The 14,852-nt window shown below is 38.4% G+C and overlaps 1 protein-coding gene across 4 annotated transcripts in view; it reads right to left on the bottom strand.

Annotated features, from left to right (window-relative positions):
• arhgef2 (rho/rac guanine nucleotide exchange factor (GEF) 2) overlaps positions 1-14,852 on the bottom strand; it is a 98,029-nt gene that overhangs the window by 9,891 nt on the left and 73,286 nt on the right. For all 4 annotated transcript variants that reach the window (XM_022679109.2, XM_022679110.2, XM_022679112.2 and 1 more), the window contains 9 exons: positions 6,518-6,585; positions 5,530-5,593; positions 4,342-4,474; positions 3,297-3,406; positions 2,592-2,735; positions 2,234-2,484; positions 1,887-2,012; positions 1,010-1,127; positions 112-363 (listed from right to left, as the gene is read on the bottom strand). In XM_022679109.2, coding sequence (XP_022534830.2) covers positions 112-363; positions 1,010-1,127; positions 1,887-2,012; positions 2,234-2,484; positions 2,592-2,735; positions 3,297-3,406; positions 4,342-4,474; positions 5,530-5,593; positions 6,518-6,585 — 1,266 coding nt within the window. The remainder of the gene's footprint in view (positions 1-111; positions 364-1,009; positions 1,128-1,886; positions 2,013-2,233; positions 2,485-2,591; positions 2,736-3,296; positions 3,407-4,341; positions 4,475-5,529; positions 5,594-6,517; positions 6,586-14,852) is intronic.

The raw sequence follows: 14,852 nt of genomic DNA on the forward strand, positions 1-14,852 counted from the left end.
CATATTGGATGTTGCAAAAATAAAGCATTGCTGCCACCTTCAGGCATTGAGGCATTCTACATCCCTATTAAACTATTAAAACATGCCACATATAGACAAACTGTCTTTTACCTTTGAGTCTAGAGCCCTGTGTGGTCTTCCACAGCAGAGTTCCCTCATGGATGAGCCTCCTCCTCTGTAGTTCTCCTCCTCGGAACACGCCTCCTCCACGCACCTCCGTTTCAGCCCGAGGGTCCAGCTTGCCACGAATCTCCTGCAGCCTCTGGGTGTGCTCCAGCTCCTGCACCTGCTGATCCACAGAGCTCAGCAGCTCCCGGATCAGAACCAGCGCCTGGCTCAGAGACTCCGCCTCCTCTTCACTGCCTGAGAAACCAAAACACACACATACAATCATATACACTTTTTTTGTGGACAATATTTGTGGACACCTATGAACCTATGTGTCATCTCTAGAAGGATGGTAAACCATTTTTTTTACTCGACTATAATCCGGTGCACCTTATAACATCCTGACCTCATCCTGACCTCTTTCCCCAGACAGTAGAGACAAAAGCAGGAAAAAAACTATTTTTAATACCCTTGATTTCCAATGAAACAATGAATGAGCAGGTGTCCCAATACCTTTGTCCCTATAATGTATAAACATCATAGCTCGTACTAAATAAGTTTCAGCAGTTGTTACATAGTATGTTTTGAATGGATTTTTAAATCCCTCAAATTAATGAACTGTGTTCTTTTTTAGTCAAATCTATAATCTTGTCTCGAGCGGCCAGTAATCAGCACCACTGGGGACTGTGTCATATTGATAAGTGATGTGATAAATTGTGTGCGTGTTTGTTTATGTGCATAATGATCAAATTTACCCCTCGGGGATTCATTAAAAAGAATCAGTGAGCAAACCAAACAAACCAATCAATAAACAAAATCAATCAAATGAGGAACTCACACACTGCTACTGTGGGAAAGTTGAGTTGTTTGTGTAGATATTTGAGGGGTAGCCATGTCTAACCTTTCGTATTGTCCAGTATCCGCTGGATCAGCACTGGGTACTTGGTGATGCGCTGAGTGACGAGCAGGATGCACTCTTGGACTCCATGACGACGGAGCAGGGGACCTCTGCTTACTCTCTGTGCAGAAAAGCAGACATAAAGCATATTATTATTATTATTATTATAATTTCAATGTATAATAAAATGTGTGAGGTATATTATTTTTTTTTGCTTTTTTCCCTACAATGTATCAGACTTGTGTTGAATGATGGTGCATTACACCTCTAATACAAATACCTATATTTAGAGTATTGACAGAAAATGCTGTTTCAGATATCAAAGCATGGGTGGGCTCACAATATTTCAGGGTATTTTTGCGATAACAATATACTTGGCGATATAGGAAAACTAAAATAATTCATTAATTTCAGGAATATAGTATAATAGTATAACAGTATAATCATAATGTGGCAACATAAAAAATATAGCATAAAATAATATAATGCAGCAAAAAATAGAGCAGAATATTTAGTGCATGCATATAAACTGCAAACTAAAACAATTATACAATAAATACACCTAAAGCTTCACAGTAAATAATAGACTACCTTTAAGACAGAACAGCCCTATTATCACGATATGGATTTTTAATATCATGATATTTCTGTGTCACGATATATTGTATACGATATAATATTGCCCACCCCTATATCAAAGGGACAAAAAAAAGAGCCTAAACAGACCCAGTATGAGATCTAGCCAAGTGGAATTCTTTGAACACAAAGACCTAATTTTATATGTTTTTATGCATTTTAAAATAAAAACATATTAATTTACTCTATTTATTGTCCACACTGATATGAAATTTAAATGTGGGGGTCATCTCCTTTTCCTTACCCGGATAAAGTGCTGGAATCTCTTGTCCCGGGCCAGCAGTTCCTTGTAGAGCTTCACAGCCTTCAGGTGACGGCTGCAGAACTCGGCATAGCACTTTCTCATCTCGTCAGCATTGTGGCCTGAAAACTGGATGAAGGAAAGAGTGGCACAGGTGAGCCCATGTGACATGATAACTATTTAAAAAGCTGTCCGGTTTTCACTGATTTTACATACAAATACAGCCATAAATACATCATTGTAATGCCCACAGTATTTGATTTGCAACCATATTATCCATTATATCATATTATCATCAATCTTAGCCTGTTGAGAAATTCATGATGGATATTCAAATACAAACAACTCACCTGTTCCACCAGCACGTCTCCGAGCTGTTGGATGGTAAAGTTGGTGGTGCTGCCTGATGCCAGGCTGTGGTTTCTTCTGCTCAGCAGTTGGTTGAGGAAACGTTTATGTAGGGTCACTAGCTGATCCAGGCAGGGGAAAACGGCATGAGCCACACCAGGCTCCAGAAGCACCTCCTCCAGCATGCCACGTCGGAACACTCCCTCCATGATCCGCAGAGTCCGCACATGGTGCAGCTCAGTCTGAATCAGCTCTGGAAGCATTAGAAGCATCACACAGAGTTAGGTCAAACTATAAAACCCTCAATAGGCTGCTATGAATTCTGTTTATGGGGACAGAAGATCAGAAGAAGAGACTCACCATAGATGACATCCTGTCTCTTAATTACGTCTTTGCGGTGAGTCTGGAGATATGAAGCGTCCACCACCAAACTCCATGAATCAGCCTCAAAATCCTGCCCGTCCCTTTCCAACTCCTCCAGCATGGATGCATAATACACTTCACCTGTGTGTTTGTGTGGTAAAAGAGTTCAGACACACACACTTGCATAGTCATGCTCAAACAAACACACAACTGATGGCACGTTTCCTCTTTTCAAGCTGTGTGGAATATGGAGCTACACTAGCTTTTATTTTCTCCATTAAAACTCTCAGTTTAACAGAACATATATTCTAGTTTAAAAGGCATCAAGACTACTATATTATTATAATACAGTAATAAAATGATCTATTCTGCCAGGTGTAAAACACACTACACCATTATTACTTCCTTCTTCCCAAAATACAGTTACAATTCAATTACAAGCATTTAAACAAACGTAATCATGATTTTATCCATGATTAAGTCACAGAATATTGTTGTGATTGATACAATACAAGTTTTTTTAAGGGATTGGCACCCATAACATAAATCTAATTGTTTCTAGCACTGATTATTTTCTACACATTTAAATGCCCAATGTCAAAAGCATAGTTTTTAGGAAGTGCTCACAGCTATAGCACTCTTTATTTATTTCCACTGTACTTCAAATATTAATATTACAATATTTCCTTTTATTGGTCTTACCATCATCATTCAGTGATTCCATTGACATAGCCCTGTTCCTGAAGTTGAGAGAGTCCGTAGACTGGGACAGAATTCGTCTGAGGCCCAGTGGAGAGTCATCGTTCAGATTCCTAAACAGGAGCAAATTACAACAAACAGCTTTAAAATACTAAAAAAGAGACAAGAGGAAATTGATACAGTTAGGCTAACAATGGCTTATAGGACTTATAAATGTAAAAGCTTTAAAATTTGCATCACCTGGTCTTTCTTAACCATAACAATGAACAAGTTGTAACCCATCAAGCTCCCAAAAATTAAATGGTAAAAACAATAAATAATACATAAATCTTACTTAAAATTAAAAAAATATATATATGTTTATTGTTTAACTTTACGTCTTTAGGAGATTAGCTTAGTCTGAATAAAGGCTTAAATTCCCGTAAATAAGGAATACTGTCAATACCAAACAATCATAGTTAGGGTTCAAGCAGTATTTGTTATTATGGCACTATTATGATTATGGTAATACAGGTGGATCCAATAGAACCAGTACTTAAAAACAACCCAATAAACAATACTATAAATTGTATGGAGTGGATATGTCTGTGTGTTTTGCAGTGATAGACTAATAAATGTGAAAGATGTGAAAGGATGAAGTATAATTCTAAATGCCTTGTGTACAGTGCCAAGTAGAGCAGAAGAGCAGTGCTATTAGTCTTTTCTTATCAGAGTAAAGTCTCTTATTAACCTATTACATTCATAACAACTATACTGCTATAATGAACATCCGTTCTACAGGCTCTAAAATAGAACCATGTGGCACTCTATAAGAGATAACAGACATTGCTGAATAATTCACTACATCATTTCTGTATTAGGATTCATAACTGAATGATACGTCTAAGGTTAAATGCTACTTAATTTTATTACTATGGATGTGAATGGCACTGTACAGCAACTACCTGACAACAACAATGCAGGTAAATAAGACAAACATGTTTGTGCTCTCCAGAATCAGGTCACTTCAGGTTACTTTCAGCTAATATGCTTAATCAGTTACTCTCACCCTGCAATGTTATTGGTGGACACGCTCTTGTTGAGGGAGAGGGTGGAGCGTCCCCGGCGAGAGCCCAGAAGAGACTGACGCAGACTGTCGGAGGGGTAGATGGCTGAGCTTGGCCTTTCCTTTATCATGGGAGCTGAAAAAAGACAAATAAGACAGAGAGAGAAAACTTTAAGTTACATATCTGATATGTTCTATATACTGTATCTTTGATTGTATGCAGCCACCATGAGCCTGAGCAAGGACAGGAAAGATGAAGCTCCATTACTTTGGAACATATTTCTTAAAAGAATTGAGTTCAGCTACATTGTGTTGAACCCACTGACGCTACAACAGCTTGTGTAGTCCCTGTAGCGAATTATTGCCAAAAAGATGCTAATAGGACCCTCTGGTGCATTCTGGCAGCATGCCTAATGCCAAGCCTTGGTATAAGGGATATAATCCCCCCAGCATTAAGCTGTGGAGCATGGAATGGTCTTCTATCCAGTAGTTCAGAGAGGATGAGTTTGGGAGTTGGGAATGAAGTGGGGTTCCAAAATGTAGTTGAAAGCCTCCAACAGAAGCAAAAAAACCTTGTATCCATATAGTGTGTATAAAAACAATCTATTCTAGTATTTGCTAGGGTAATGCAGCCTGTTTTATATAATAAATTGCATAGACTTTATGTAAGCAGCCTTAAACCAAAGTAATTTGAGATACATATATATATATCTTTTATAACAGTTTTATGAACAATATCACTTCTTAAACAGCCCATATCATCTCATAAACAGCGACAAAGCTTCAGATAGCCTTTAAATAACATGTGAACCTACACTGCAACAAGAACATAAACTATGTGTGTAATCTCCTGATACTGAACAGAAACCAAAAACAGATTATCAGCACTTAAAACGACTCTGCAGAAGCTGATCCTGTCCAACCTGCCTAGCCTGGCCTAGCTCTAACTACATCAAAGCCACATCACTGATAAAAAGACCACAGTCTTCTTTACCTACACAGGCTGCAGAGACAGTACTCTACCTATAGGAGGCAGTGCTGCTCCTCAGCTTACCTGCACTGCTATCAGGAGTAGGTGTTCAAATCTAAAAGCCGAGAGGAAGGGAGAAGATAAGGTAAACACAGGAAAACTAACTCATCCGCTTGGGAAGAGAAGGGAGGACTGGAGAAAGCAGAAACAATAACACTCACTTTTGCTGCGAAGAGCCACGTTCTGAAGAGCTGAACTGTTCCTCCCCAGCGCTAACTTCTGCTGCTGCAAGAGACAAAAAACCAAACACAATCATGTAGAGTAGAATTAGTATGTGTAGCTATGTGTAATATGAATTACACAAACAAATATAGTTATTGATATCAGATAGAGTCTTTAAAACCGAAAGAGCTACATAAATACTGTTAAACAAAAAATATATATTTTTTGGTATTTTGGATCACTGCTTTTGGGCTGAAGATTTGATTGCATGCAGCCAAGGGAACATTATTGAGACCAGGTAATGATGTTGGATGATTAGTTAAGCCACTCCAACTCCTGGAGCTCCGTCAATCCAAAAAAAAAAAACTGTTCCACCGCTCCACAGCTCAATACTGGGATTTTTATTCCCCCTCTGATGCTTAGCATTGTGCATGTTGACCTTATAATTGAGTAAAGTTACTACTTTGAAGTAGATAAATTCATTAATAACAAGCGGTGTTCACAAACCTATGGTTAGTTATGTTAAGCTAAGCTAAGTAAACAAAACTGTAATTCTTAAAAAACATTTTCTTTCAAAGTCAAATGAGTGCTGGATGTTAATTTACACAGTTTCTTTCCTGAAAACAGTTTATTTGGGTGAGTAAACTGTAAAATGATTTACAGTAAGCTTCGATTTTCCAGATTTCCACTAAGGCTGGGTGCAGCAGCATTAGCAATAGAGGCTATCCGCTAGTAATTGCCACCCGACAGCGCTACAGTGAGGAACCCTGAGTGTTCCTGTAAGCCAGGGTGCTATCAGCTAGTGGTTAGTCCCATGTAGCTTTTTTTTACATGGTAAATGCGTAGACTACAGTCAGATATATTTGACTCTGAACGGTGAAAGAGCTAGCGATTAGCGCAGTTAGCAGGTAATGCTAATACTGTTCCAGCCTAGGTGCTGGAGAACTAATTTAAAATTCCTCTATACTCCTGTGTGGCTTTTCTTACCTTCTGTTTCATTTTAGCACAGTTGGCCAGTGCGTCTCTGCAACGGTTGTGGATGGTGACATTGCAGGCTGTAAAGAGAGAAAAAGAAAAGAGAAAAATAATACAGTTAGAAAGTGTGACACTAAAATACACACCACAAACATATTTGTATAATAATTTCCAGAATAACTTTAGTGCATATTTAATATTAAAAACACTGCCAGTGCTTTTAAAGAATACATGTCACATTAGATTGTATGTTCTTAAATGCCACAAACGTATTAGGAAACCTGCTCAGTTAAGCATTTCTTCTGAAATCAAGGGTATTAAAAAGAAATTGTCTTTTGTTCTACTGTCCAAAGAAGGCTTTTTACCAAATTTTGGAACATTGCTGAGAAGATTTGTTTGCATTCAGGCTGTTAGATAACCACGTTCCCCCCAAATTGTCCCCCCAATCATCCCAAAATTAATGGTTACAGCATCATCATTCCAGAAAACAGTTCCAATACTTCACAGCTAAATGCTGGGGGGCTTTATACACCTCTGTTTGACACCTGGCATTAGAAATGTGACATGATGCTAGCACCTTTCACATGAAATCTGGCATGTCATTGTATACTGTATTATGCTTAAGATAAGCTAATCTGCTGAGCAAAAACTCCTAATGTTCCATTCAATCTCTTAGGCCTTCTCTATTTTAAAAATTAAAAAATCCTGTCTTGATTTATTTCAGCATGTACAGATTAATGTACACATGATTTTTTTTCTTTTTACGTTACTGTTAATCAAGAACAGTTATAGTTGTTTAGTCTGAGATCTTTCTATTTTTCAAGCAAAGTCTATATTTTCAAGCAAAGCACATTAGTTAATTAACATGCAATTCAGCCCTGAAAACATGCTGATTTTATCTCCTAGACGTTATTAACCTTGCTGGATTTCCCCCTGCAGCTACCGTATATCATCTAGTTATGGAAGGACAGCTGCTAAAAAGCACCAAATAGTTCAATAGCTCTTCTGCAGCTGTATCAGAAATGTGTTACTGGAAAGAAAAACAGCTGTCTGCTGTCTGACTGCAAACCCAGTGAAACTGCTAAAGACACAGGCTATGGACTTACATAAACCTTTTCTGACCAGGCTGTGGGATATAAAGCCCCAGTACTGAGCTGTGGAGCAGTGGAACTGTGTTCTCTTAAATTATAGAGCTCCATTCAGTACTTTTAGTTACACACATCACGGAATGCAATCAAATCCTCACAACAATTCTCCTAGCAGAATTCTGTAGTAGAATGTTCTGCCAGGACAGTAGAGACAGTTACTCCAACAAAAGCAGGGTTAACTCTTTCCCAATACCTTTTGGGCAAAAGCAATCTACACATATCTAAACAAGTTAAGTTTATTTTATGGGGTCCCTCGGGGTTCTATTTTAGGACCCAGTTATTTGACGGTAAATATGACATTGATGCAGTGAAGAATCATATTTGTACCCTTTGGTTCGATTTGAGCAGGTGTGAAAACAGTAATTGCACTCAGGTGCAAAACAAAACATCAACTAAATCCACTAGCTGGTCTTGGTCCGGTCCCAAACGAACATTGGAGCGGTTCACTTGCGGTGAGAGCGTGATCAGGTCTCGATTCAACCGAGCTATCAAATATACTCTTTTTATTTGAGCTAAACTGCTGATAAGGTGCAGTTTAATCTGATATATTGGCTAGATAATGCTAATTAACACAGCTATGTACAAACGCTGTCTCTGCTCCATGCTGTTTACACACGTGGTCTGTGCTGCATTCACTACCTGCAGTCGTGCAACTCTTTTTACTACGAGTACAGATGCGCTGCACTTCTTATTGAAAACTATTTTTTGTTTGAAAGTGCAGCTGCAAATTTTAAGCGTTCTGTGTTAAAGCAGCTTCATACTGCACAGATATATGCGTTGGAACACAGACTCTTCTCATTATAATTATTTTCTTGTTCGCACACCAGGCAGCTCTGACCAATCAGAGGAGACGATGTGTGAAACCAAACCAAACAGAGGGAGAAAATACTCCAATTAAAAAAACTGGTGTCAACTGAAACAACTGGTGTAAAAAAGGGCCTAACATTTTTAAATGCTGTAAATGCTTCTACACACACACTTCATTCCAAAAATGGTTCTTTTTGAAATAAAATTGTCATCAAAACCATTTGTAGCTCCTTTATTTTCAGGAGTTTAGCCTAAACTCAGCTGAACCTTCTGATCTGTATCATCAGCATTTGATTTTTACATACAAAAAGATCAAATGAATTGCTGGAAAACATAGCCTCGCATTTGTTCACACTCTATCAGCATTTTTATATCTCATATCTCTTATATGGGGCTTGGAATGGCAACATTCCATACACAAACAGTAGCACCAATCAGCTTTCAGCATTCAGCGTTCCACGCAGCTGCATGCTCATCCTAATCACCACAGCAATCTTTGGATGGATGAGAGAAAGACTTCGACACAAAGGAAAGAGTCTCTTCAGCACTCTCTCTCTCGCTCCCTCTCTCTGTAATTGTCTCTCTATGTCTCTCACTCTCTCTCTTTCTCGCTACTCCTTCCTCCTTCCCCTCCTCCCCATCCCTCATTTCTCCACATTGTTTCAGAGGCCGCTCTTCCTGCGCAGTGTTTTGTAGACAGGAAGTCCTCCTCAAACAGGGGGAAGTGTGTTGAAGGGGGGGATGACTGGAGCACAGTTGAAAAGGGTGATTAGGGTCAGAAGTAGCCATGTTGAGGGTCCGCCAGGGGCTTTTTAACTCATTCGTCAAGACAAACACAGCATCCATCATGGTCTCGAGAAAGCAGAATGCAGCAGCAAGAACAGCCTGTGTAGAACGTCTGGTAGAGCATAAAGCGTAAAAGAAACGGTGAGCAAAAAAACCCCTAAGAATTCTTGGTGGAATTTTTAACTTTAAGCTGCACAGATGTGCAAATATAAACACAAACTGGGGGTGAGGTGGGTGGTGACAATGTATTGAAAGTCTCACAGCAATGCTCTAAAATCTATGAGAAAGATTTTTCTCTGGACAGTAGAGACAGTTACTCCAACAAAAGTAGGATACATTCTTTTTAATATCCTTTACTTGTCTCAATATGTTTGTATACATATTTTGTTTATATTTTAAGGTAATACCATTGAATGCAAAAATGAAGCTCCCTGTAAAAAATGTTTTTTTTTTTTGTTCCAACTATTATACATTCTTGACACAATATACTGCAAGAAACAACTGCAGGACAGAAAGTATGCAAAAAAAAAAAAAAAAACATGGCAGCTTCAATGATCTCTAAAAAGGGTCCCTATTGTTGTATACAAGAGTTTTAATAAGCTTAGCAAACTGAATAAGTTTCCTGGGCCCAAATAATTGCATTTACTTGTTTGTGTGAGTTACAGTTCAGTACAAAATTGTTAACCTATGCATTCTATTCTATTTTTATGAATCTTTTAAACTCTGTGGAAATTGAAGATCAAAGTAAAGTTTTTGAAGATGTTTCCAATGAGGCAAAACTAGTTCTACATTTTTACAAAATATGGGACGTGCTAAACTTCTTGCTCTAAAATTCTGAATAAAAATGTTCTTTGTATTAAAAAAGAGCTTTTCTTGGAGTGACGATTTGATTGCATTTAAGAACAAGAGCATCAGTGAGTTCATAATGTTGGATGATCACCACAACACCTCCTCCCCAATTTCACACAACTCATCCCAAAAGTATTGGATCGAAAGGATGTTCACAAATATTTAGACATACAGTGTATTTGGTACCAAAAATTGCACCTTCTCATAGACCAAGACAATCCATAGTCAAGGGCAACCCCAAAAACTCAGCTCCAAACAAATAGCACCAAAAAAAAAAAAAGAGAAAATTGCCCTACATCCTCATTAAAACTCAAGTGTAGTTTGGAGTGCTTCATTGCAATTAGCATGAAAAAGACTTGGCCTTTCAATCGTCTCCCACATCCTCCTAAATATGACCATGACGACATGAGAAATGATGCGTTTAAGAAAAATGAGATGGCAAAACAGGAACAATGCTTAAAACAGCACACGCAGCAGATTGAGGGTGGCTGGTGAGGTCACTTCCTGAACATCTGATGGAGTGATAAGTCAGAAAGGATCTATTTTTACCTCAGACATAAACAGGGGGAGTTCAGAACGGCAAGCGACGCTTCAGAAGAAAGAGGGGTTGTGCCCTTTTGGATGCTAACTAGTGTCAGAACCATGCTAATTCGAGTCTGAGGGTGTTTTGTAGGAGCAGGGCGCACCCCTCTTCTGGACAGGGAGGCCTTTGTTCCTCCTAACAGCAGCTTGCACACTCTCGCGCAAATAGGAAGCGCATGCAAACACTTCCACCGCGTCTCAGAAACGCCTCATACCTCACTTTAACAGCCGCCTTGAAGTTTCGGCCAAGCTACAAAGAGCTAGGCTAGCTGAAGGCCCCAATTCCAGCTTTCCGAGTCCAAACACATGGAATTTCTTCCACCAGCATCTCATTAAAGGCAACACCCATCCCAGAATAAACCAGCATACGCAACCCGGCATGCTTTCCCTGCAATAATGGGCCTCGGCCTCCAGAACAAACAAGATTCCACTGTTCCGTTCAGTGCGAGGCTCATAATGTCAAGCACAGTAGGCCTCATTCAAGAACACGTTCTGTCCTCCAGTTGAGTTTTCCTTTCACACACACTCATACACACACAGATCCTCCAACGCTAAATAAACAGGCCTTGCCCCGAGTTACTTAACCAACCAACATGGCTGAAACAATCATGTTCACTATTGATGCGCTTGTTTTTGAGTGGGGGGGCAATTTCGTATGTTGCAAGATCACCTTTACTCGTCATTTTTACAGCCCAGCCTTACATCAATAAGGTCCTACAACAAGTGGCCATACCTTTTCTGAATGCTCACTCACTCTAGCACACTATTCTAACAGTACAATGCTCGTCCACATACTGGTGCCAATCTTAAGAGCTTGTCTTAAAAGTGGCAGTCTGTATTATTTTGTTTCTAAACTGAAAGCAGAAGCATTTCTGAGCGGAGAAGGGATAAAATATTGTGTTTAAAATGGTACCAGTGTGCTGAAACGACCATCCCTGCTAAGCCTAATATATTAATTCTAAAAACTGGGGTGTCGGGTCGCTTTTCGCAGGAGTTCTTCTGGCCACGTCACATGCTTATGTACTTACATCACATGTAGAACCTCTAAAAGAGGATCCGGCTCAGTTTTACTGAATGCGAGGGATGGTGGAGCAATGGAGACTTCAGAAGGGGAAACTCAGACCCCAGTAGCTCACTCACTCAAAGTTAAAGCAAAGTCTGTAGTTGAAGTGAAGTCTCTCTGACTGAACATAACCTGGAATTGGATTCTCTCGCATGCTTCAGACATCAGCTTCAAAGATATAGATGCTATAGCTTTCCCTTCAATAATGAGCCTCAGTCTCAAGAACAAAAAAGATTCCACTGTTCCGTTCACTGCGAGGCTCTTAATGTCAAGCACAGTAGGCCTCATTCAAGAACGCGATCTATCCAGTCTAGTTTTCCTTTCACACACACTCATACACACAGATCCTTCAACGCTAAATAAACAGGCCTAACCTCGAGTAACTAAACCAACATGGTCAAAATAATCCTTGGGAAGAGTAGTGGACAACTCCTGAGCCTTTTATGTTCTATGCCACTTTTGCAGCTCTGTTTGAACAAGGCCTTACAAAGAGCGCAAATATAGAGCAACAGAAAAACCAAGCAACCATGCTATGTAGCTGATATGTACCGTCTATCAGAGCAAACATGCAAATATTATTTTACAAGCCGATATGTTTATGGAGCTCCACATTAATCCCTTTAAACCAGAAGCTGGCCTACTTTTAAAGTGAAGAAGATTTTATACTATAGATTATTTTTGTCACATATTTACAACATGAGAGTTTACAGTCATAGCACCAGTTTTTCTCACAGATGTTACAAGTCTTAAAGATTCCATTTCATTCTCATAAGGACCTGCACTTTAATTCAGCACCTGTGCACATGCCTCCAGCTAATGCGCATCAGCTGATGCACTCTGGTTCACCTGAGTATTGACTGTTTTCACCTGGGACTAATTATGACTATTTGTCTGTTTGAACCCTGACGGTGTCAATCTCTAACTGCAAAGATTTTCCAGCATTACCGTGAGCAAGTGTTTTTTTTTCTTTTCTGTTCTGATCTATAATTTCTTTTACTTTCTTTTTCTAGTTTTTGGGTTTGCCCCTATTGTGTGTTTGCTGTATATTCATCTGCCATATTTTGATTCCTGCCATGGGTGGAGCTATCCCTTTTTGTAGGGGTACTCACATTTTGTCTGTATATAAAAATGCAGAACCAACATCAGTTACACTATTATTACATAAAGAACGTCTTTCTCTCAGAACTATACTGAACCTTTTTTGGTTCAGAGTGTACATTTACTATTAATACACAAACCTAAATATGGATATTGTGGTGCAGTGGATATCACCACCCCCTGCCAGTGAGCTACCATGTGAGAGACTGGGGTTCAAATCCAGGTCTGGGTAACTGTGCTGTGCTACACCAATAAGAGTCCTTGGGCAAGACTCCTAACACTACATTGGCCCTCCTCTGCAATAGGAATAACCTTGTAAGTTGCTCTGGAAAAGACTGTCAGATAAACTGTAAATGTAAATGTAAATGTAACCCTACAACACACAAATATAAAACCTATTAATATTATTGATGACAAATTTACTGTATAATACAATAAAAAAAAAAATAGAATAAGGCCTATTGTAACATACTTTCAACTTCACGTCAGTGGTTTATTGTAAGGAATAAGCTGTACTGTAACATGCAACAAGGATTATCAAAACATATGTGACCCAAAGCATAAGATTATGATATGCTATATACTGTACATGCATATAATTTAAATACAGTATGCTGTGCTATAAAGCACGGTTCTGCTCTAATCTGCATGTCTGTATAATTTAAAGCAGAGGGATTAGGTCATAGAGAGCTGAGGACCATCCTGCATAATCTGAGCAGTAATCAGTGTCTGGGGGAATAATCCTATACACACTTACACAGCACTGCACCGAAGCCGCTACACTCTGAGCTCTGCTCTTCACAGACCAGAGCTGACATCACTGAACAGTCTGAACACCGTAAACTGAGAAGGAACGCTATGTTAGAAACTGTCAGTAAAATGCGGTGCTGTGGAGATGTTTAATAAAAGCCCCGGGTCGTTGGTATGTGGCGGACGATTCTAATCTGCTCTTTGTGCCAGTTCCAATCTGCCACACCTGATTCCACTGACCACGTGAACAGCAGATTGGACAATGTGCTGGTCAGCTGGCAGGCTGGGGGCACGCAGGGAGCAGCTTGAGCTGAGACGTTTTATCAGTTTTAGAACTCAGAGATTATTTTCTCAGGAATAGTAACTTTATATTTGTAATTCAGAATAGCTACACTAGAATTGGCAATAACAAAACTCATAACATAATTTCTTTCTGTACAGTGAAGTATTTATGGTGCCTGGTAATTTATGTTCCATACCATGAAGATAAGGATTTTGTCTTTTCAATTATATGATAGGACAGATCATGTTTTATATGAACTTAATTTATCTAACTTAATTAAATTAATTAAGACTGTCAAAAAGGATTTGTAATAAAATATTTTATATATTTATTGTCTAGCCTTTTTTCTATGATAGCCTTACCTCAACTTGATTAACTTGACTACATAAGCTAAATACTAAATATTGTACAAACAATAACAGTCAATAAATTTTAATAAACAGTTTATAAAGATACATAACAAGACATTTGGACTACTTTATCCTTATAATCAAAGCTGGCTTTATCAATGTTTTACCACTGTATAATTATTAGTACTTATGTCTACTTTAAAATAAAGTCAAGTTCAATGTAAGTAGTTTATTTATTATAAATAAGGTCTACTTTAGTATGTAGTCAAGCAGCAGACTTATTTTATGTCTACTTTAAAATAAAGTCAAGTTCAATTAGATTTTTAATACATTTAAGTAGTTTATTTTGCTAAAAATAAGGTCAAGTTTATTTAAATATGCATGCAGTTAATTCACTATTAATAATATTAATTTTAATAAGAACACAATGTTCTACACAAATGATCAAAAACAGGTTTCATGACAGGTCTTGACATAAATGTACAGTACCAGTCAAAAGTTTAGAAAAAGTTTTCTTTATATGTTTTTTTTTTTACATTGTACTTTTAATATTAAATACTATATTAAAGTAACCCATGCAGAATTATACATTTTAATCTCAGTGTCTTCATGAGGTAGAGCCATCCTGGAA

Source organism: Astyanax mexicanus, chromosome 4 (genome assembly GCF_023375975.1).
Source record: "Astyanax mexicanus isolate ESR-SI-001 chromosome 4, AstMex3_surface, whole genome shotgun sequence".
Taxonomy (NCBI): domain Eukaryota; kingdom Metazoa; phylum Chordata; class Actinopteri; order Characiformes; family Acestrorhamphidae; genus Astyanax; species Astyanax mexicanus.